Source organism: Onychostoma macrolepis, chromosome 17 (genome assembly GCF_012432095.1).
Source record: "Onychostoma macrolepis isolate SWU-2019 chromosome 17, ASM1243209v1, whole genome shotgun sequence".
NCBI classification, from domain to species: Eukaryota; Metazoa; Chordata; class Actinopteri; order Cypriniformes; family Cyprinidae; genus Onychostoma; species Onychostoma macrolepis.
This window is the reverse complement of record NC_081171.1, coordinates 23,837,971-23,859,302: the sequence shown is the minus strand read 5'-3', so window position 1 is coordinate 23,859,302 and position 21,332 is coordinate 23,837,971. Positions and strand designations below refer to the sequence as shown.

The window sequence follows — 21,332 nt, the reverse complement described above, 5'->3', positions numbered from 1 at the left end:
AGTGGCATAATGTAAGAACAATAGAAGCAGATTTTTGGACGCGCCTACCGTGCAACTTAAAAACAGATTAGTGTTGCAGTAATTAATTACAAGATCTGGGATGTTCTATAAAATTCTCTCAGAATGAATGTATTTTTAAAAAGAGCCTCTGTATAAAGATGGACATACATCAGGAAATTTTTGAATATACACTACTGTTCAAACGATCAAATAAATGTAGGCTTTATTGAGCAGAAGCTATTTCTTTCAAAAACATTAAAAAGTCTTACTGACCCCAAACTTTTGAACAAGTCATGGAGACACTCTTAAATTGTTTACTATTTCTTCTATTTTATTTTCATTTTACTTTATTTTTTGGCTCTTTATTCATTGTTGTACTTCAGTCAACTCATGTTGTTTTAAATATTGCTATATAAATAAATTTGACAGTGGCATTTTAGAAAATCAGTATGATCATGTCCAAATTACATTTCAGAACATCTCCAATTAAAGTAAGTAAATAAATCAATCAATCACCGCCTTGGAATTATAAGGTTCTATAATTGAGTAATTCACAAATTTTTATTCTGTGTCAATTTATTTACATTATGTGATGTTTCTTTTGTAAGCTGTGTACATTTTGGGCCTTTTTTTTTTTTAGAAGTCTATGGAATGCAAAAACTTTGAAGCTCAATATTTCAAAACCGCTCAGAATGCAGATACAACTTTACAATTCCATATATTGTAAAATAAAAATGAAGCCTATTTCTATGTTTTGCTTTTGTGACATTATTTCATGACAATTAAGCACATTGTCCCCATTCACAACTTCGCATTACTGTTATGCATCTGGACATTCTATTTTTATTATTTTTTATTTTTTTCCACAATTTATCTTTTTTTGTAATTCCCAATATTCAGTCGCATTCCAGCATTAACAAATAATGTGTCAAAGTGTGTGTGTGTGTGTGTGTGTGTGTGTTTTAATATATGTAGGCTTCATTTTCTTTAAACTAAATATAATTCCATTTAAATTTTTCCATTTCCTTTTTCCTTTTTTTTTTTTTGATAGATTTTTGTGAAATTTACCAATATAATGATTCCAGAACAAATAAAGGATTTTCAGCTGTGACAAAGCATGGTGGGTTAAGGTAATTATGACCAAACAAAGCACTGGAGCCCTGTTTATTTATTTTTACATTTACATTTAATCATTTTGCAGATGCTTTTATCCAAAGCGACTTACAATTAGGGAATACACAAAGCGATTCTTCTTAAAGAGGCAAACAGACACACAAAGTGCTCTTAATACCAAGTTTCAGACATTGTTCAAATAAGTACAAGCTAGAAAGGGAAGGAATAAATAAAGAGAAAGACAAAGTTTTTTTTTTTTAATTTAGGATGAAGTCAAGTAGTGTCAATCACTGTCACAGTCAAGTAGTGATTTTATTATTTATTTATTTTTGAGGTGAAACACCCACCAAAAAAATCCTAACTGCTCTAGATGGACTGTGGTGACAGTGTGGGCAAATTACAAAAACTTCACAAAAGTGTGGAGGTAACACATTCAGCAGGAACGTGTGAATGACTGAACAGCCGTCAAAGTACATGGAAGAGTGGTAGAGTTTAACAGCTGATCGGGAGGTTTGGCCAAAAGTACACAAGTAGGAGGCCTTATACCTGTGATCAATGACAACGCTATTTTAGCATTCAGTTATTTAGAGAAAGTGACCTGACAACAAGTACTCAAATGAGAACATACACTCCAATTTGTCAAAGGAAGAATGAATGGCAAGAGAAACATTTTCATCCATCCAATGGGCCAAATTGAAATTAAAAACAGTTTCCCCACAAATTAATATTCTGTCATCATTTACTCAACCTCACATCTGATTTGCTGTTCCATGCAAGAAAGAAAGTAAAGCTTTTCCATTTGGATGAACAAATCCTGGGCAGTTTTAGGATTTTGGGCTATTTTACTTCCATAACACGTCTTCATTCAGACAAGTGAAGAGAAAACAATACACATGTACACACAAGTGTTTATTATATTACACTTTATCAGTTCAATATAATACATACTTTAAAACAAAAAACATTCTGAAATTGACTTTTTTTCTCTCTCATGCATTAAGACAGAAATCTCCACTTCAGTAGCACAGTAGCACTTACATACACCAAACTTTACAGTTTTATTCCCATATTATATGAAGGGGTTTGTACACTCTTAATAATAAACTTATTATAAAACTCTATATATATAAAAAAAAAGGTTATTTTAGTTGAAAAAGGTTCTTTAGATGATTAAAATTATTTAAAAACCTATATAAAATATAATAACTGTTCACTGAATAGTTCTTTGCAGAACCCAAAAATGGTTGCAAGTGTAAATGGTTTTATTCTTAAACTATTTTGAATATGTTGAATATTTTATGGCTGTTGACAGCATTTTGAGATTCATGCAGATATCCAATAAAAAGCGATCTGATAAAAAGACCTTCTCTTTCTGATAAAAAGGAATATCCAAAAAAAAAAAAAACCTCTGTAAAAACGAACTCCAATATGTCAAAATAAATAGATTGAACCCGTTATTATGACATTTTTAGATTAATGTTCTGGAAACAAGCATATTTGCACACATTTGCATATTTAAACATAACATTTCAGAAAACTTGTAATACAAAATATTTTTTTTGAACCTTGATTAATCACCTGGGGAAGTATGGTAATATCTAGTTAAAACATTTACGATTCACCTGTGGTGTCTTGCCTTCAGCACGTTTTTAGTGTCTCAAAATGTTTCAAATACAGGTGTGATAAACCTATAATCCTAATTATCAAGCCATCAAACTTGAAACAGAATCTCAATGCTTCTGTGAAGGCATGGATGGATGAAAAGCAAACTCCTAGCAAATGGCTCATTCATGTGGACTGAGCTGTTAGAACAGCATGATGTCTGATGGAACTGAGGGCATCTAACACAGTGATGATTTACAACAGAGCGGGTCAACAGTTTATATTCTCAGACCCTATTACCTCATTTACATAGCTATGTTATGGCTGCACATGGGCTTTTTGAAAGGCAAAATCCATTCAGAATATTACAATAAAAAAAGAAAAAGATAGCTGCAATTAAAGTGATAGTTTTAAAGATAGATTAAGATGCACAATGAAAGTCAAAGGGGTATAATGTTGATTGGATCACAATGTTCTGGAAAATATATTTTTTTGTGCTCTGCAGAGAAAAAGAAAGCCTAATTTTGACGTTAAGTTGACTAAATGATGACAGACCTTTTATTTTGGGTGAACGTGCCTGTATGATACACTAAAATGTAGAGGTTTTGGTGTGTTGTTTTAAATCAACGCAAACACATTTATTGATGATTACTGATAGGTGGGTTACTGTTATTGCACTATATGAGTGACACTTACAAATAAATAAAAATGTATTTTAATTATTATTATTTACGTAAAGTGTACCCAAATCGATAAAACCAAGTGTATTACTTTAAATATATCTAAGTTTCAGCTTTTGTTTACATAATTGAAGGTGCCGCCTCAGACCGCCGTTGTGTTGGATTGTGCCGTTAGAGGGGGTGTATTTTTTTTTTGTCTTAAAAGGTGAAATATCGCAGGATCAAGCTGTCCATTACAGATTGTGCAGAGGCAACACAGTCTTCAAAAATTTCCAAGTATTCACCAACCAATGATAAACCTATGAGAATGTTCACTATAATATTTGGAAAGTTTCTTCGTACGCTTCCCCGCGTAAAGTCGTTCTAAGTGAATGGTACGGTCCACCCCCTATTAGTACTGTTTTTCTTACAGCGGATGGAAGCACTAAGTTACTCGCTGTTCCTATAATGAAATATACCCGAGACTTAAGGCTTTATTATTATCAGCATTATTTCTTAAATCTCTCTCGGATGTAGGGTTTCACTGACTTTTTTATTTTCTGAAAAGTGCAACTCAAGATCGGGAGCAGGTAAATGGGAAATATGGCAGTTAGGAGCGTCCTTTGAAGTCTTTTGCCTTTTCGTCGCTGGATTGATCGTGTAATCGAGAGTGTGTTGTTTGAAAAGCCTCATGTTTTCACCGGGTCAAGAGGAGCACTGTGCGCCCACCAAAGAGCCTGTAAAGTACGGCGAACTGGTGGTTTTGGGGTGAGTCCAGACGCGCAGCTATTTTTCCTCATGTGTGTCCAATATTGACGAGTTCACGCGACTTTGGTTCTATTATTTACTGTTTTCAAGTTTCCTTTCATAATCTCACAATAGGCTCCTTTAGAAACTCTCTAGCATATTTTCGAAACGCTGTTTAGTTTATAACTGCGTTTTTGGAGAGTACGGAAATAGTTTGTTTACACACTTGATATTGGTGTGCCAGACCTCCCAGCTCTTAAAATTCACGCGCTCACGTTACTGCACAAATGAAACACGTGCGCTTTAGCGAGCGCTGTCTGTAAGCTAGCACGAGCCAGTCAAATAACTACATTTAGGCACTTATTATTTTTATGCACGAAAAATCCTCCTCTAAAGAGATTTCCCTAGGTTTTAGAAACACGGTTTTTAAATGTGATGTGCATTTTGCTCCATCATGGGGGTGGATGGTTGGGATGTGAATTGGTTTAATCCTCAACGCTCGTATTTTGGTCCCAGCGTTTGGGTTTTGATGGGACCTTCTCATCGGGATCGTTCATCATCTGTACGGGAAGTCATAACGAGATGAAGGGCGGTGGAGGAATTCGGAAGCAGCCCACTAAAGTTATTTGTTCCCCCTCCTTTTCTGTGACTGAGCAAAGAGGCTGTCTCCTTTTTACAATGCCCCCTCCTCACTCTGCTGGGTTGTAAATCACAAATGTTCAGTGATCAAGAGCAGGGCTTTTCAAACCATTCCTGGAGCACTGCATATGTTGGATGTCTACCTCATTAACGTTAGTTAAAAGATGCTTTGGATGTATCCGATAAGGGCAATCCAAAATGTGCAGAACCCCGAACTCCTATTGATGGCATTACAATCAAAATCATCCCATCCTAAGAGATGTTTAACTTCAAGCATCTGAAATGTGCTGTACGAAAACTACATAGCTTTGATTTAATAAAACTAAACATTTAAACCCATATTACTTGCCAATATTATTGGTAGATATAAAGTGACAAGTGATATATGTGCATTTTTATAAAGATCTTAATGTTTTACATTACGAGCTATCAATTGCTATCCGTATTTGCACTAAAATTACATGGTTTTTGGTCCATTTGGGCATCTGAATATAATTGGTGTTTCTTCCTCCTCAAATATGAGCTTCATGCTACTATATATGAGCCATAAAAAAATGTTCAGTTTCCAAAAATTAGATTTCTGATTATTCCATATGTCAGTCTTTACAGGGCTAAAACAGCAATGAGATGAATTACAAGGGTTTGGAGGTACGCTTGTTTTTGTTGGAGCAGCTTGTCTAAGAGCACAGAAAGCTTTGTTTCAGTCTCTAATTTGACGTCAATTTGTAGGCCAACCTGGCTGCAGGCGCCCTGGGTTCCCTCTGGAATTTCCTATGTTTTTAAAGTTTTATTTTTTATAAGTGGTTTTTGATTTGAGTAAATTAAGAAGGGTCTGTGGTTAACAAGACTCGAGTGTCATGTTTTATTTCATAACAAGCGTCATCTGGTTTCACATCCTTATGGTGGTTGTAGGTCCTTGTTTAGCAACTTGTTTTAAAAACCCAGCAGGTTCATAATACATTTTAAAATGCATAAAATCATGTAACTTTTGTAGAACAAAACAGTTTCTTGGAGTAATCATTTTCATGAAAATGCTATTTTTATTTTTTATGCAGAATATAATTTTAAATGACCGACATACAGCCTTTGTAAGATTTAATGTCAAAAATATCATAATTGTCATATTTACAAGGATATCATCTAGAGGTCAAAGAGTAGAATTTTATAGTTGAGTGGTTTGTGTCTTTATGTAAAGTGAATAAACTTATTATGCACCTATCATAGTACAGAATTTATTGAATTATTTATGGAATTTGAAACTCTGCATGAGCCAAACCGACCTATTGTAGCATATTCATTGTATGTGCGTTTAAAAAAAAAAAAAAAAAAATCATGGTACCAACTTTCCGCTGCCCTGATTCAGTGGGGTTGCCTGGCATTGGCTGCTGGCACACAGAGAGCAGAGGCTGAAAGAGGGTATTATTGATCTGGGCACAGGCACATCTGAGCCTCCAGTCCTCCTCTCTCTGTTCATTGTTCTCATTAGACTGACTGAGCTTTTTGATAAGGCTTTGTGGGATACTACAACCCTCGAAAATGCACCTTTTGTAATGGTGTCTTTCCTCTGTGACTGATAGCTGTGGGGAGATGGATCTTGCTGACTCTAAGTTTCAGCCAACTCGCTGAGATGGCCTTACAATCAGTGTCATTCAAACTCTGACCTCTGAACGGAAGAGACGATAAACCTAGAGCATCTCAGATGTACTGTGACTTGTATAACTAAAATCTTAATTTAAAATGGATTTAACATTTTATTTTTTATTTCTCACACCCAACCTGTTATTGTTGTATCATCCATTTCAGATAAATGTGTCCTTAAATGGCACGTCAAACTGTAATTGGTCACTTTTCATACCACTTAGACATCACGCTGGCTGAATCGGAAAGCTAAAAAGCAGCTGCCTATGGCGCCTTCTAAGGAAACGTTTCAGATAGACTTCCAAGGCACCATGCCTAATGATCTAGAACAATTCAAAAGCAAGCATTTAAGGACTTGTTCTTGGAGTCATGCATCAACTTTGATCTGAGATGCCATTCTTTCCATGAACTGCTTGTACAGGATCGTGGGATCTTAAAGACTGGAGGGTGCATCTTCAGAATCTGACCAGATAATGACATCTCAGTAGACAGGATGTTGCGTATTTGATGGTTCGGACATGCCTTGATACTTTCCCTAATCGTCATGTCTAGTGATATAAAGTCTCATAAGTGCTGACATGCACACTGTAGGGAGCTGAGTGTGGATTAGCATTTTACTCTGAATCCTTGTTCTCATGAATGCTATATGAAAAAAAAGATCCAGAACACTACCAGGAAAATCTGATGGAGCAGAACAAAACTGCTGACTGCTTGTACCAGGATGACCTTAAGAGCTGGAGTCAATGAGAAGTCGTCTCTGTATTAACATTTAGTCTAGGGTGTCTTGAGCACCATGGTGTTTAACTAGGAGTAGCTTGATTAAATAATGTAATGGGTTTAACTAAAATGAGTGTCCTTTTATGATGCACATTTCTCTTTGCTATGAATCAGTGATAGAATTACATTTTCAGTTTAGGTTTGCATGCAACATTAAAGGAACCTGCCCAAGGGAAGTAACTTTAAGTACACATGCTGTTATACAAGAGAACATTTACATGTGAATCATGTTCCTTGTCACTGATGTGTTGCAGCAATTACATAAATAGATTTAAGTTCAACCACACCGCCTCTAATTATGAACTTAGTAATGTGGGTGGATGTTGTTGTTAGATATACTGAACCTTGATTAATAATTTCCTTTTATACACTGATGGGGGGCTGTGCACACAGGCAGAACATGTCTTTGCGTCTAAAACGCGAGACTCTTCACTCACACATGGTTTTAAGTGCAGCGCAGAATGCCTCCTCTGCAATGTTGCCGTCAAATAAAAATGTTGCTATGTAACATGCTGCTGAAAACAAAAGCTCGCAACGTATTTTCTGTGCTGACTTTGGTGGAAATCAGAGTATTGCGCGAAATAGTTTGTTGCTAGCATTTTTATATAATAACATTATCTATAACACTTTTATATCTTGAAGCGGCATCTCTAATATTAAATGGCATGCGTTTTTTTTTTTTGTCTCCAAACTAAGTCCTGCTTTGCTCACATTGTGCTGCCAGTAGAAACCACTTCTGCTTTAAGGGTGTTCACAATTGTTCTCTTTAAAAGATTTAGACCTCAGTTGATCCGAAAGTGTAGAAAAGCAACATTGTATCTGGACCCTGCACGCAGAGTATTTATTTATTTACTTTTTTTAAATGGAAGGACAACATCTGGGTTTTTGTTAAAAATATGCTTCTCATTTCAAATGTAGTGACATCCTGCAGTCCAGCAACTTTTAGTGACAGTACTGTCATGGTTTTTTAGACTTGTGTATATAATAACTTGTGGCAGAAACTTTTACAGTGACGCAAATGTGAGACTACAGTGAACCTGGAGCATTTTGTGTTCACAATAACAAAGCAGCACTTTCACTTTAGCACGCTTGCGTCATGTACGAGATAACGGAGAAAGACACTTTCGCTAATATTCTGCCTAATTTATAACTTATGCCATGCAACGATTTTCACTTGTATGTCTCAGAGAATTATTACAGAGGCAGCTGACGTTAATGAAGGAATTTGCAGATTTACTCTCAAACTACAATTCCCGTTTTAATAAATTAAATTAATTGCAAATTTAATTTAGGGCGGGTAAATGAACACTGAGCGATCACACTAGTCAAACGAACCGGGTTTTGGCGGTCAAATGCGCTCAGGCTAGGGCTATGTATCACCAGCAAAGTCACAATACCATACGTATCCCGATACGGGACTGCACTAAATTTCACCTCAGAATTTAGTAAAACGGCTGTTTATTAAACATTGCCAATAGTTGACAATGGCCCCATAGTATGCAGAGCAGCAGTTAACCTCTGCATTATGAAGGGCCTCCATAACCAGGGCTTGCAAAATCGCTAGCCCGACGTCCCGGGGCTATTGTGTTTTCCAGTTGGGCTACCAAAATGTATCACTGCCTGCCCGACGGGCTCCTTAAATACAGATCTCCCGTGAGTTGTATCAAACTTAAGGCCATAAAAAGTTTTAAATGCGTTAGGCTAAATGGTATAAGAAATGTCTTAATTATAACTTCAAGAGGTCTTACAGTTATAAATATGAGCATGTGAATGTATCTGAAGGGAACCGACTGTTCTCAGAATCGTGTCATTGGCATTTTAATTTCATTTTACCTATAATTCCTGATAAAGCAGAATATGAGCGACGGTGCTGCTTTGTGTGCAGCGTTTCCAGGGAAACCGCAATATTTCAGCGCTCCTAAAGCGCCACTTCGTGGCAGAGAATGAATTTGCATTTCCAATAAGCCTTTCTTGCCGTTTATGGTCAAATCAATACAAATATCAACTTTTTACGCAGCAAACATAATTGTAAATGAGAGAGAAGTTATGCCTTCTAAAATTTTAAACAATTAAGACAGTAATATTTATTCATTTAAATAATATAATAATTTATATGCTTGATTTATCCCTTTTCATAAAAATGGTCTATAGCCTGAAATGCTGTTGTGTAAGATTTGTTTTTGTGTGAACCTGTATCTGAACTGTAAATCATGTAATTTTATGGCTCAATACTGTATGTTACCGTAGACATTGTCCAACCCTGCTCATTCTGTGTTAATTTTACTTGTGCTGCTCTTAAAATGGGTCATAAATCGCCTTAAATTTATTTAAAAAAAATTCTGCAGATACCCTATAAATAGTGCAATAAGATTCCTTCCTTCATATTTGTGTATTGAAAATATCTTTGACATTTAAACTCCTATCTGATTTTCTATATTTAAAAAAATAAATAAATTAAAAGGTTGTGGTGTTTTTTTTTTTTTTAATTCGGGCTAGTTAAATTAATTTTCGGGCTACCAAAATCTGAAGAGTACCTGCCCAAAGGGCTACCAGGGATTTAGAAATTTTGCGAGCCCTGATAACTGTCCCACAGTACAATATAGATAATGGCTAGGGCTGAAATGCAATCTTTTTTTTTTTAATTATTTATATATGCAATGACCATACTAAAATAAACAGGTAATAGATATTCTTCTGATCTAATTCAGGCTAAAAATAAAAAAAAAACTGTCAAGGAAGGTGCAAACATTTAGACTTTAAAACGCTATGAATGACTGAAAACCTCAGCAGATATTCTGGTTTGCTGTTACCATAGACCTGCAAACACAAAGTGCATTACTTTAAACAAAATATTTCCTTGCTTTTTTTTTTTTTTTTAAATAAAAAAAAAAAAAAAAAAAAATTAAACAATTAAATAAATTAAACACAGTGTACAGGCCTTAAATAAATTGGTATGTAGCGGAAATACTAACGTCTTGTCAACATCCACATAAATAAAATGATTATTAACATTAAGTAATAACATGTAAACCTATGTTTTAGCACAAAGCAATGCCAAATGTGCTTAACTGTGAAAGCTATTTTATTCCAGGTTTTTTGCCAGGATATTGACTTTTGGTAGGTTTTAAACATGTGCATTGGCACAACATTTCCTGATGTACTAAAAAGTCTCTCTGAAGGTGAACTACTTGCTGGTATGCAGAGATACTTCCTGGCTAGTTTACTCAGGTGTGGGAAGTTGACCTGATGGACTTGCCACCAAGTGAGAGGGTCCATCTCACTGTCTATGGTGCGAGACATGTTGTTCAATTCAACTGCCACAGTGTGCGATGGTCCCATAGATGACGGAGTTGGGGATGTTTTGAAGAAACTGCCCAGGGATTTTATTTTTTATTTTTGGCCTTCTTTAGGGTGACATCTGATGGACCCATGCCCTGGTGATCTTGATTACTTGGGATTTGCTCCTAAAATAGAGAAATAAAGTAAATATTGTAAACAAATCTAGTTATAGTGCATTATTGTCACTTACTATTGTGATATTAACACTTACCTGTGGCACAGTTGCTTCAATTTCAGACATCACCCTGGCTCTGATGTCTGACACCTTGTCAGAGCTGATGTAGTCCGCTTTGAATCTGGGGTCCATAAAGCAGGTAATGTCCAGAAGTTCCTGAGTTGCAGGGTTGTCATACTTGGTGTTCATGTACTCTAGAATCATCATCTTTATGGACTTTGTTAAATCACTGTCTTCCTTTTGCAGCAAGAATTGAGGAGTTCATTGTGTGAAGTACAGGTTTCACATAAGAAACGCTTGCGTAATTTTCACCTGATAGAGCATCTGTAAACTCTAGCAGAGGCTGCAATAACTGGTTTATGGACTCAAGTACATCTAGGTCCTGCCAAGAAGGAACTAAATGTCTTTACTTTCTGTCTGCTGACAGGACGTCACTTATGGCCTGCTGCTGCTCTAGAACTCTCTGAATCATTCTCTGCCTCAAACCCCACCTTGTAGGGCATTCTGTGATGAGGGAGTGCTCCGGGAGGTTGTGCGCTTTTTTTTTTTTTTTTTTTTTTTTTTTCCAGTGCCATCTTCCCCTTCCAGTAGGGATGGTTGGATCGATCCTAAAGTATCAATGCTTTCGATACTGATGTTGTATCGAAAGGATCGATCCTCATATAAAAATATCGATTCTAAAGGTTTTTTTTTTTTTTTTATATAAACATTTTATTTATCAAGAAACTTGGTGAACAATAAGCTTCTAAGTGGAAAAAGACTATTTTAGCGAATTGTGTTGGATGGAGCTATTTCTCCTGCTCATCGGAACCATAGACTGTATTAAAAAAAAAAAAAAATGGATGTAGTGTCTGAGACGTCACTCATAGGTTTCTGAAGAGCATTTTTGAAGCCTAAAGTGGGTGGAGCTGACCGCCGCCGTCTTGGAATCGCGTCACCGCGCGTCACTCCCGGATAATCGAAAATGGGCAAAAAGGCGGGATGTGGGTGAAGCTGAGGTGAAACCACGCCCGTCATGCAAAGACAAAACACCATAATTTCGTTTTTGGTCGAAAATGAGTCATTGATCATTTTGGGACATTAATGACCTCCTTTATCATGTATTTAAGTATCATGGAAAAAAGCCCCGGAGAAGCCAAGGCAGAACACAGTATAACATCAGTTACAGCTCTTTGATTTTGTTTTGGAAAGCTCAGATAAGTTACGGTGCTCTGCATGTGTTTGCATTCGTTCGTCAATACTGTGCCAGCCTGGAGTTACACGGTATTCTGCCTTTTGTTTTACTGTCCATTAAAGTCTACCGCGTTTATGGTGTACTTGGATATCTGTTGGCACTTCATTAGAGAAACAAATGAGAGACCGTGATCTAACAAACTGCTCCAGAGTACAATATCAATATAGCCGTAAAAATCAAGTTTGAGATAATATTCATTAAAACATCTATAATTTAAACGGATGAGTTATAAAAAAATTCACCCCCTCACAGTTGTCACGAAGGGCAAAATTAGCTATATAGACCAAAATAATTTTGTACCAGGCTGTAAACACTTTTTTTTTTTTTTTTTTTTTCCTGCTGTAAAGTTGGGCATTTTAACATGGGGAGTCTATGGGATTGACTCCCTTTTGGAGCCAGCCTCCAGCGGCCAGTCGATGAATTGCAGTTTTAGTCACTTCCGTGTTGGTTTCACGAGAGGGAGCGGGAGGTTGCTGCTTGATCGGAACGCACGCAAATGCTGAGAGACAGAATCAGTCACAGACAGCGTTTGCTGCTGACGCATGGCTCAGTCACAGTGTTCAAATAGGGCTGTGTTTCCCAAAAGCATCAGAGGCATAAGGAGATCTTAAGAAACCATTGCCACATTATTGCATTACTACATATCATCCTATATATATATATATATATATATATATATATATATATATATATATATATATATATATATATATATATATATATATATATATATATATATATATATATATATATATATATATATATATATATATATATATAAAAAAATTTATTCTGAAAAATGCATCACGGTTTCCACACAAATATGAAGCAGCAATCAGAAATGTTTCAGCAAATAATATTAGAATGATTTCTGAAGGATCGTGTGACACTGAAGACTGATCAAAGCTGAATTTTTAGCATCATTACTCCACAGATGCACTTTAAACTATTTTAAAATATTAAAATAGAAAGTAGTTATTTAATTATTTCACAATGTTGCGGTCTTTTTTTTTTTTTTTTTTTTTTGTTCAAATAAGTGCAGCCTTGGTGCGCATGAGACTTATTTAAAAAATATTACAATCTTAACCCCAAACTTTTGTGTACATGTAATATATATATTTTTTAAATGGGCTGGTTGTGCAAGTAAATTTATTTAAACTGGTTGCTGAAAGTTCAAATAGATTTTATGTTTTGTAATTGCTGTTAATAAATCTGACAGAAAAAGTTACTTTCACCTTTAGGGGTACAACAACCTGGCAACCTTTTACAAAAATTAACCATGGTTTTATTACAGTAACCACAGTATTTGTAGTAAAAATGCAGTAGTAACAAATTTACCATGGTGGTAATGATAATAATAATACATTTTAGTACTTATGTAACACCATGTTTATTTTTCTTGAAGTACCCTCAAAGGTACACCTTATCTAAGCTCAAAGCATGCATACTTGTATGGTACTAATATGCTCCCTTTTAGGGGTATAGGTGCACCTTTGAGATTACTGCCCCAGTAAACGGCTAAAATACAATTTTAGTATTTTATTTCTGACAAAAAGCCAATGAAATGAAGAAAAAAAAAATCATGGCTTTAAAATCTAATATTGAGTATAATTATTGATTTATATTTTAATAATTTAAAAGATCAGTTTAGTGTATCGGTATTGACGATACTGGGCTTGAAAATATCGGTATCAGATCGCTAATAATAATAATTCTTACATTTTATATAGCGCTTTTTTTGGATACTCAAAGCGCTTTACATGAAAGGGGGAGTATCTCCTCATAAAATAAGAGTTATCACCCATCCCTACCTTCCAGGTGTGGGAGAAATGTCCCACTAATGCTGCGTCTCAATGTGCCTACTTATACTACGCCCTTAAAGTATGTACTCTTTTGGTGAAGAAAAAGTACACACTTTTGAGTGTGTAGTAGAAGAGTAGGCAAGCTTTGGGACGTACCATCACGTCACACAACCGCGTGTTTAACGGACCGCTCTGTCGCATCTGTTACACGCACCCTGTCACTGTAAACTGGCCTGTCAATCATCTTGTCACAGTTAACATCCTCCACATTTCATTTCATACGGTATTGGAGAAAAAAAGTAACTCGTTGATCTGCCAGTCTGTTCTTTCATGGCGAGAACTCTGCTCATATTTTCTGCATAATGATGCATTTAAAAGTTAACGACCAAATGGATGTTTATAAAAGTTCACATGGCTGTTGCAGATGAAATATAACGGGGATAACAAATATTTTTTACCAGGTTAAATGTTGATTATTAGTAACTCGCCCCTTTTTGTACACCTCTCTGCCTTTAGGTAGATCGTGCGCATCTGCCACATTTGTAGTTTCATAGCCAAAGCGCAATGGATTGTGGGCAATTTTAGCCATTAGTGTGCATGGATCCACACTTCAAAAATCAACCTGAAATAGTAGACCATCTGGGGACTTTTGGAATACTCTTTTCAACATACTATGCTTTGGGACACACTTATTGTAATCTCACATACTATTTAGGATGGATAGTATGAACATTGGGACACAGGGTAACTTTGCAGAGACCAACAGCTCGAGTAACTCGCTCATCACCTTTTAGTAGCATTTTCTGAAGAGTTAAGAAAACAAAACCAAGACATACAGGGTGAAATAACATTGCGATTTTTATAATTACAATTTTATATAACAGCCTTTGAGATGGTGTTTATTTAGGAAATGTATTTCTGTCTTAAATATTACAATATCCAAAATCATGTCTAGTCTACATGCAACTACTGTGTTTTTTTTTTTTTTTTTTTTTTTTAAATCTCAGTTTTAATTTTATTGCAAATACAAACATTCAACACTCACCGATGGCCAGATGCAGGCGGTGTCCAAAGCATTGTAGCCTGACACAATTATTAAGTTCAGTAGCCTTCACCACATTGGCTCCGTTGTAATGGACACTTTGATTTTCCTCCTAAGCTCCAGCTGGCTAAAACATCCCGCAGCCCATGGGCTATGTTTTCACTGGTGTGGGATTCGGGGAAATGCACAACACCCAGACGGCGTGTTTTTAATTCAAAGTCTTGAGTAAGAAAGTGAACGGTATAGCTCATGTAGGGCTCAGTCGTATGACTCGACCACAGGTCAGTGGTGCTAGCATAGAAGTACACTTGGCGCAGCTCTGAGCTCACTGTCTTCACAAGTGTTGTACATCTGTGGAATTGCGACATGAGGAAAAATAATTTCTCGATGGCCGCTGATATATTTGGTCCAATTTGTTAATTAGACCCACAAAGCCTTCTTTGCTCACGGTGTAAACAGGCATCATGTCTTTAGCTAAAAAGCGTGTGATAGCATCTGTTAATTCCTTGTGGCGTTTTTCCGTAAGGCGTTGCATTTGTAAAATTGATCGATCGGTTGTCTGTACGACTCCCTTATTGTTACTTGGCTTTTTGTTAGCAGTTTTGGTAGATTTGGCCTTACATTTTCGGAAGTCTTCATATAGCTCCCTGTGGTTGTGTTCCAGATGACTCTGGAGATTAGTTGTATTTCCTCTCGACGTGACTACAGTTTTTCGGCACGACTTGCATAGTACCTGCATTTGTGACACTACTTCTCTTGAAGCCAAAATACTGCCATGTTTCAGACGTGCAGTTCTTTTTAGGCACAAGTTCTTCGCTGCTGTCATTTTCATCGCTTGTCTCTACTCCCGCCATATTTATTTTCCACTTTCTGATCTGAGCCACTGCTGTGGAGTTTAGCTCCAACCCTGATCAAACTCACCTACCTGTGATTTTCTAATGATCTTGAAGACTCTTGAAGGCCAGATTGGAGGATGCCTGCACTAGATTCACCTTTGGGCCCGGTCTAACCAATAACCTATAGTACTTGGGAGGTGGGTATAAAGATAGTAAGGCCCCATCTGATTGGTCAAATTTGGACAACCTATGCATGCAACAAATGCTTGGCACATAAAATTAATTTAATTTATTGCAACTGCATAATATTATCGCAATAACGATAATTTTGTGATATTGTGCAGCCCTGTACTCATTAATATTAATATATAAAAAAAATCATCTTAACATTGCTGTTATTACACAAATTAACGCACTCTCTACGTTTAAAAAATAAAAATGAGAAGCGTTCTAAACTAATGCGCTGTCTTCACTGAACCTCACACGCTCAGTCAGTCACTCACACAGATCATGTTGCGGCCGCACACAGGAACACACTTTTTAGCGCTGCCCTGCAATTTTATCAATAAAATAGCTTAATCGCTCAAGAAGCTACATTATCTTTCTTAACAAGGAGCTGGTAACATCATTGTTTCTAAAGGAATTAAAGCCACAGCTTCACTGTTAATACTAGGGATATCAATTTTCGATCATTTCCATGATCGATCGTCGTTTAAATTAACGATCACTTAATCGTTAACCTTAATACTGTGAAATCTATAGCAGTGGCATATATTCACCAGTGTGACAAGATGTGCAAATGCCACTCAAAATGCAGGCTTTCTCTGAATTAAAGGTGTTTTAGTCTAAATAAAAGGCTAGTAGCAGGACTGAACGCGCCTCTTTATATGGTTTCATTGTACTCGTTGTTGTAACTTGAAACAAAATCGCAATGTTTGCAATTGGCATTTAAAATAAAATGATCCCACACGTAACTGCGGCTCGTGGGCCTGCGGCTCGTGGGCCTGCGCCGTGTGGTCGGAGAACTGCGTCCAAAACCATCGGTGGTGCTACAGCAATGCTACCCATTTGAAACATTTTAATGTGAGTATTATGACACAAGTGAGGTACAAACCTTTGTTTATAAGAGAAGAAATGGGTTAGCAGGCAAATGTTACATCGTGACTGCGATTGCATTCATGCTGTTCGATACCTGTACATTTAAAGCCATACATGGCTTTGTTCTATTCTGCCGGTTGGTCACGAGTTTCCACGAATTCCGTCTCGCCCTCTAATTTTGCAGGTTTATTTTATTGTCGTTCACTTTTAATCACTGTTTTTGTAGCTCTTACTGTGGTAAGCATGTGGGGGAAACGAAAGATTTCATGGCCACGAATTAAGAATTCGTTCTTATGACTTAATTTGTTCCCTTATTTTAGTTAAATCATGGGCTTTCTTGAGAACAAATTAATGAAACAGTGCCCACAAATTAAGTTGAACGTAGAAACTAATTAAATTACGAATTATAGCCTAAGCCTTTATACAGACCTGTCCTGCTCGTGTCCCACAGCCCTGTCGAAGGTATGAAACGATTGTATCTGGGGAAATTTATATTGTCTCTGTTTTAATGTACTTTTAAAGTTTGGATCACATTTTAAAAGCGTAATTTGTACGTTAGTGTAGTATTTTCGCCAAAGATCCAGCCTCGTCGCGTCACTCACAGCCGTTCGCACGTGTTTTGCATATGAGCAGCACGCAGCCCAAAATTAAACTGCTTAATCGACCATCGATGGCTTTAATTGATTGCATCTCTTATCGACAATTAATCGATCGTCAATTAATCGTTGACGTCCCTAGTTAATACTGTGGTAATTCGCAGCCTCTCTCTTTCTCTCGTGTAAATGAACACTTGAATTACACTTTTCTGATAATTGAATATTGAAGTGGAGATGGATAAACTGCAAGCTAACCGGTGTTTTCAGAAAGTAAGCACGTTTATCCACAGTGGAGAGAGAGCGCGTACACATGGATGCCAGGTTGACAAAGATAAGTAACGCAGGATATTTCCATATTGCGCAAGTGGGAAGTTCTGTTTCGGGGATTACGTCTCAGGCAAGGAAACTCAGATGTGTTCCAAACATTGTTGTAGCCCATCTATTATGCTCAATTCATCTTTTTTTTTTTTTTTTTTTAGAAACCTCGCACTTTTCTACTCCATATTAAACTGTATTCTTGTATTCAAATTAAGCACGTGCCACAATATCTATACAGGGCCAGTTGTATTGATACACGTATCGTCAAATCTCTGTGACAATACATCGTGGTATCAAACACAGCACTATGTCGGGCATGATTCAGATCACCTAGTGTGAGTATATTCTTAGACTGCTGGAAATACTGTATCACGAGCTCCCGTGTGCGGAGTATGTGTAGTAGATGACGGAACGCATCGCTACTTTTTGAAGCACATGGTGTGTACTGTCTGTACAGAGATTTCAATGCGGTTTGATAATTGTGCAATGGCATGGTTAATTATGAAACCCATTTTTAATGATGAGCATTCAAGTACTGCAGAAATCTGTGTGGCTTTCTGGATTATGTGTTGGTCTGCTCAGGGATCTAGAGCTGTGAAACACCATATTATGCGTTTGACTTCTTAAAACGATTCTTAAAATCTCCCTCATCTAACGTTATATAATCTTGTCATTTCTCTTCTGAACAGGTACAATGGTTCACTCCCCAATGGAGACAGAGGGCGAAGGAAAAGCCGGTTTGCCCTTTACAAGAGAGCCAAAGCCAATGGCGTCAAACCCAGCACTGTACACATCCTTAACACACCACAAGCCAGCAAGGTAATCTCATATCAGAAACCATAATTGGGAGACCTAATCATCTGTGAGATTTGCTTTTCACCACTTCTCTGTGCTGTGTGCTGCTGCCTTTTTTGGTTTGTTTTGATTGTTACTATTATGACTTGAATTTATTTCACAGCTAGAATTCCACTTCACATTATCTTTAAAAAAATAGTTTCTAGTTTCTCAGAAGATCAGAAATTGGGAGTAAACTTGAATGATGTACAGCTCATTGTGGGAATGGAGAACGTCTGAATTCCTGAGTTTTGGGGTCCTACCTTCACACTCCATCTGAGTTACCAGCAGTCATGCTGTAATATATTATAAATAATCTAACATTAATGGCACAACCAAATGCCTTTACCCCTTTTAAGAGATTGCATTTCATTTTATATTTTGCAGCAGGGGTGTGTCAACTCTTTTTAGATTGTGGGCCATGGAGAAAGGCTAACTTAAGGGACTGATTTGTTTTGTTTTTTGTTTGTTGAACCATGCCGTTCCCATGCAAGTGCATGATCAACACGTGCTCTTCTGAAGCTTGTCAAATCTAGAACTTTCTGGAACAGCAATTACATGGAATTTAAAATTCTTTCACCACACTTCCCAACTCCACATAGCAGAGAGTAGTAGAAGACCATGTTGGTTTCTTGCCCAGTTGTAAACGGTGCAATGCAATGTTTGGTTAAGAAAGATTGCAACTACACAGCACTGGCTGCGATAGCATACCTAACCCCACCTTTCAAATGTCTGCTTGCTACTGGGACATTCTTCAGGGATTTAAAGGGTGGTACTAAACATAATGGGTGGGGTTGAGTTGTAAAAAGTTTATTGTCATTCAGAGCTGCCACAGCCAATAAACTAATCTGTGCTGATACTCTGAGCCTCCAGATGTTATTAAAATTCAGAGACTCTTTCCCTCTGATATTTGAAGTTTAATGGGTGCTGGAGATCTGTTTGAACACATTTGAGCAGCCCACATTGTATCAATTCACAATGGTAGGATTTTGATCATAACTTCTATCCCAGTGACTTAACTTTGAGAACATGTGGTTTTGTTTGTTTTTTTGTTGTTCTTCATTTGGATCTTTTTTATTGTGGTTGGTGGCTTCTTTGTGGTGATTGATGGCTCTTTTCGTTTTGCCACTCTTCTAGTCAGCTGAAGGCAAACTGCCAGCAGCCGGCATTGTCTGAGGAGATCTTTTTCAATGAGAGCTTCTTCAATACTGTGTGACTCGAGTTCTGTTCAAAAACCTATTGAGCTGCCTAACAAGATTGCAACTTTTTTTAAAGTGGTTTTATTTGGAAAGACTCTAAGGCAGCATATCCTGTGTCCTTGATAGAAACAACAATCCCAATTTTTATGAGCTCAGTGGAAGAAATTCATAATGTAACTGTTACATTCAGTGTCTTTAAAAGATACTTTTAACCAAAAAGTTAAATCTAAAAAAAGTCAAACTACGTATTATGCTTGGCGCATAATTAATCATTACTGTTAGCATAGAAACATTCTGATGTTTTAAAATCAGTTGTGACTTAGTCTATTCTCACATTTTGTTGAACTTAGAATTACTTTTTTAAATTAGTCACTTCAGAAACCACATTTTAAATTTAATAATTTGTAGTAAAGATTAAGAATTTTAAGTGCAATGTAGTTTTTCCCAGTTAGAGTGACCTTTATAAAGAGGTTTACAGAGGACAACTATACCAACTTGATGGAGGTCACCTACAAGTGGGCACTTGTTCATTGAACTTGTTTGGGCCACAATCAACGGAGCAGAACCCTAAAGCTATGTTAGGTCTCTGGCTGAGAATAGCCATGGCATTGTGCCATCTTACATTCATTATCCTCCTTAACTCCTCAATCTGTACCTGCCTGATTTCAGCAGGGCTCTACTCTTTGCTCATGTTGTCTGAAGTGTAGTCCTCAATAGACCACAATATCATAATTTACACCGGTATCGGTGTTCAAACCGATTTTAGTTTTGGTTGGATGCTAGGTGGAGGCGACAGTTGGAACTATTTTGAACTTTGACAGCTCGCCAATGGTGCCCGTGCGATTTTGGTTGACGCAGCAACAAACCATCCTCGAGCGGAGCAAGCCATTGATTGAAATTAATGGGTTTCATAGCGCAGTGGTGCCATTGTCACGTTCTGTCTGAAAGGTCCTTCATGTAACACTTTTGCTTATTCTCAGTTGACTGAAGGCATTGAGAAAAAACAGCCACAGTTCGAGACTTAACTGTTATGCATTTAAATGCATTTTGGGAGTCCCCAAGTTGTATTATACAACTATTCATGAGCATTAATTGGGTCCCTCGGACCAGTATGCCTAAATGCTTTTCACAGTCACACACTGTAACTTTCAGTTGCGAATGTGACTGAAATGGTCACACTATAAGAGCTGCGTTTAGTTATTTTTAAATGTAGGCTTGTTGTCATTTTTAAAAAGGAAGAATGTGATATATTTGTGATATGTTTATTTTACACAAAAACACAGGCTCTGTAATTAAAGTCCCATGAACGCAAGGAATGTTTTCTTCTCGCCATGAAACTAGCTGGCATGCTGTATTTTTGGGGAGGTTTTGTTGCTGTTGGCTGCTTATTATCCATCCGCAGTGCCTCGTCAGAGCTGAAAATAGCCCAGCGCACAGTCATATGTGAATCACGCTGCTCTTTGGGGTCACGGCGCTATGAGGTGGAAGGCCTTCCATGGCTCCAGGCATTGGTCTGAAAGGGTTAACAAAAAACGACCAGTTCTCCAGCAGTGACACAAGTGCAGCTGCATCATTGTAATGTTAAAGTTGAACAAAGAACAGGCTCTGCGATTACTCACAGTGCATCTGCGAACTCCTTTCAGATAATGGGTCACAAAATGTCACTAAACTATTCCAAGAACAA

At 37.0% G+C, this 21,332-nt stretch overlaps 1 protein-coding gene across 1 annotated transcript in view; it reads left to right on the top strand.

Annotated features, from left to right (window-relative positions):
- The first annotated feature begins 3,806 nt into the window (after positions 1 to 3,806).
- peli2 (pellino E3 ubiquitin protein ligase family member 2) overlaps positions 3,807 to 21,332 on the top strand; it is a 29,473-nt gene continuing 11,947 nt past the window's right edge. Inside the window, exons 1-2 of the mRNA XM_058748594.1 lie at positions 3,807 to 4,142; positions 18,305 to 18,434. Of these exons, the coding sequence (XP_058604577.1) occupies positions 4,066 to 4,142; positions 18,305 to 18,434 (207 nt within the window). The 5' untranslated portion in view covers positions 3,807 to 4,065. The remainder of the gene's footprint in view (positions 4,143 to 18,304; positions 18,435 to 21,332) is intronic.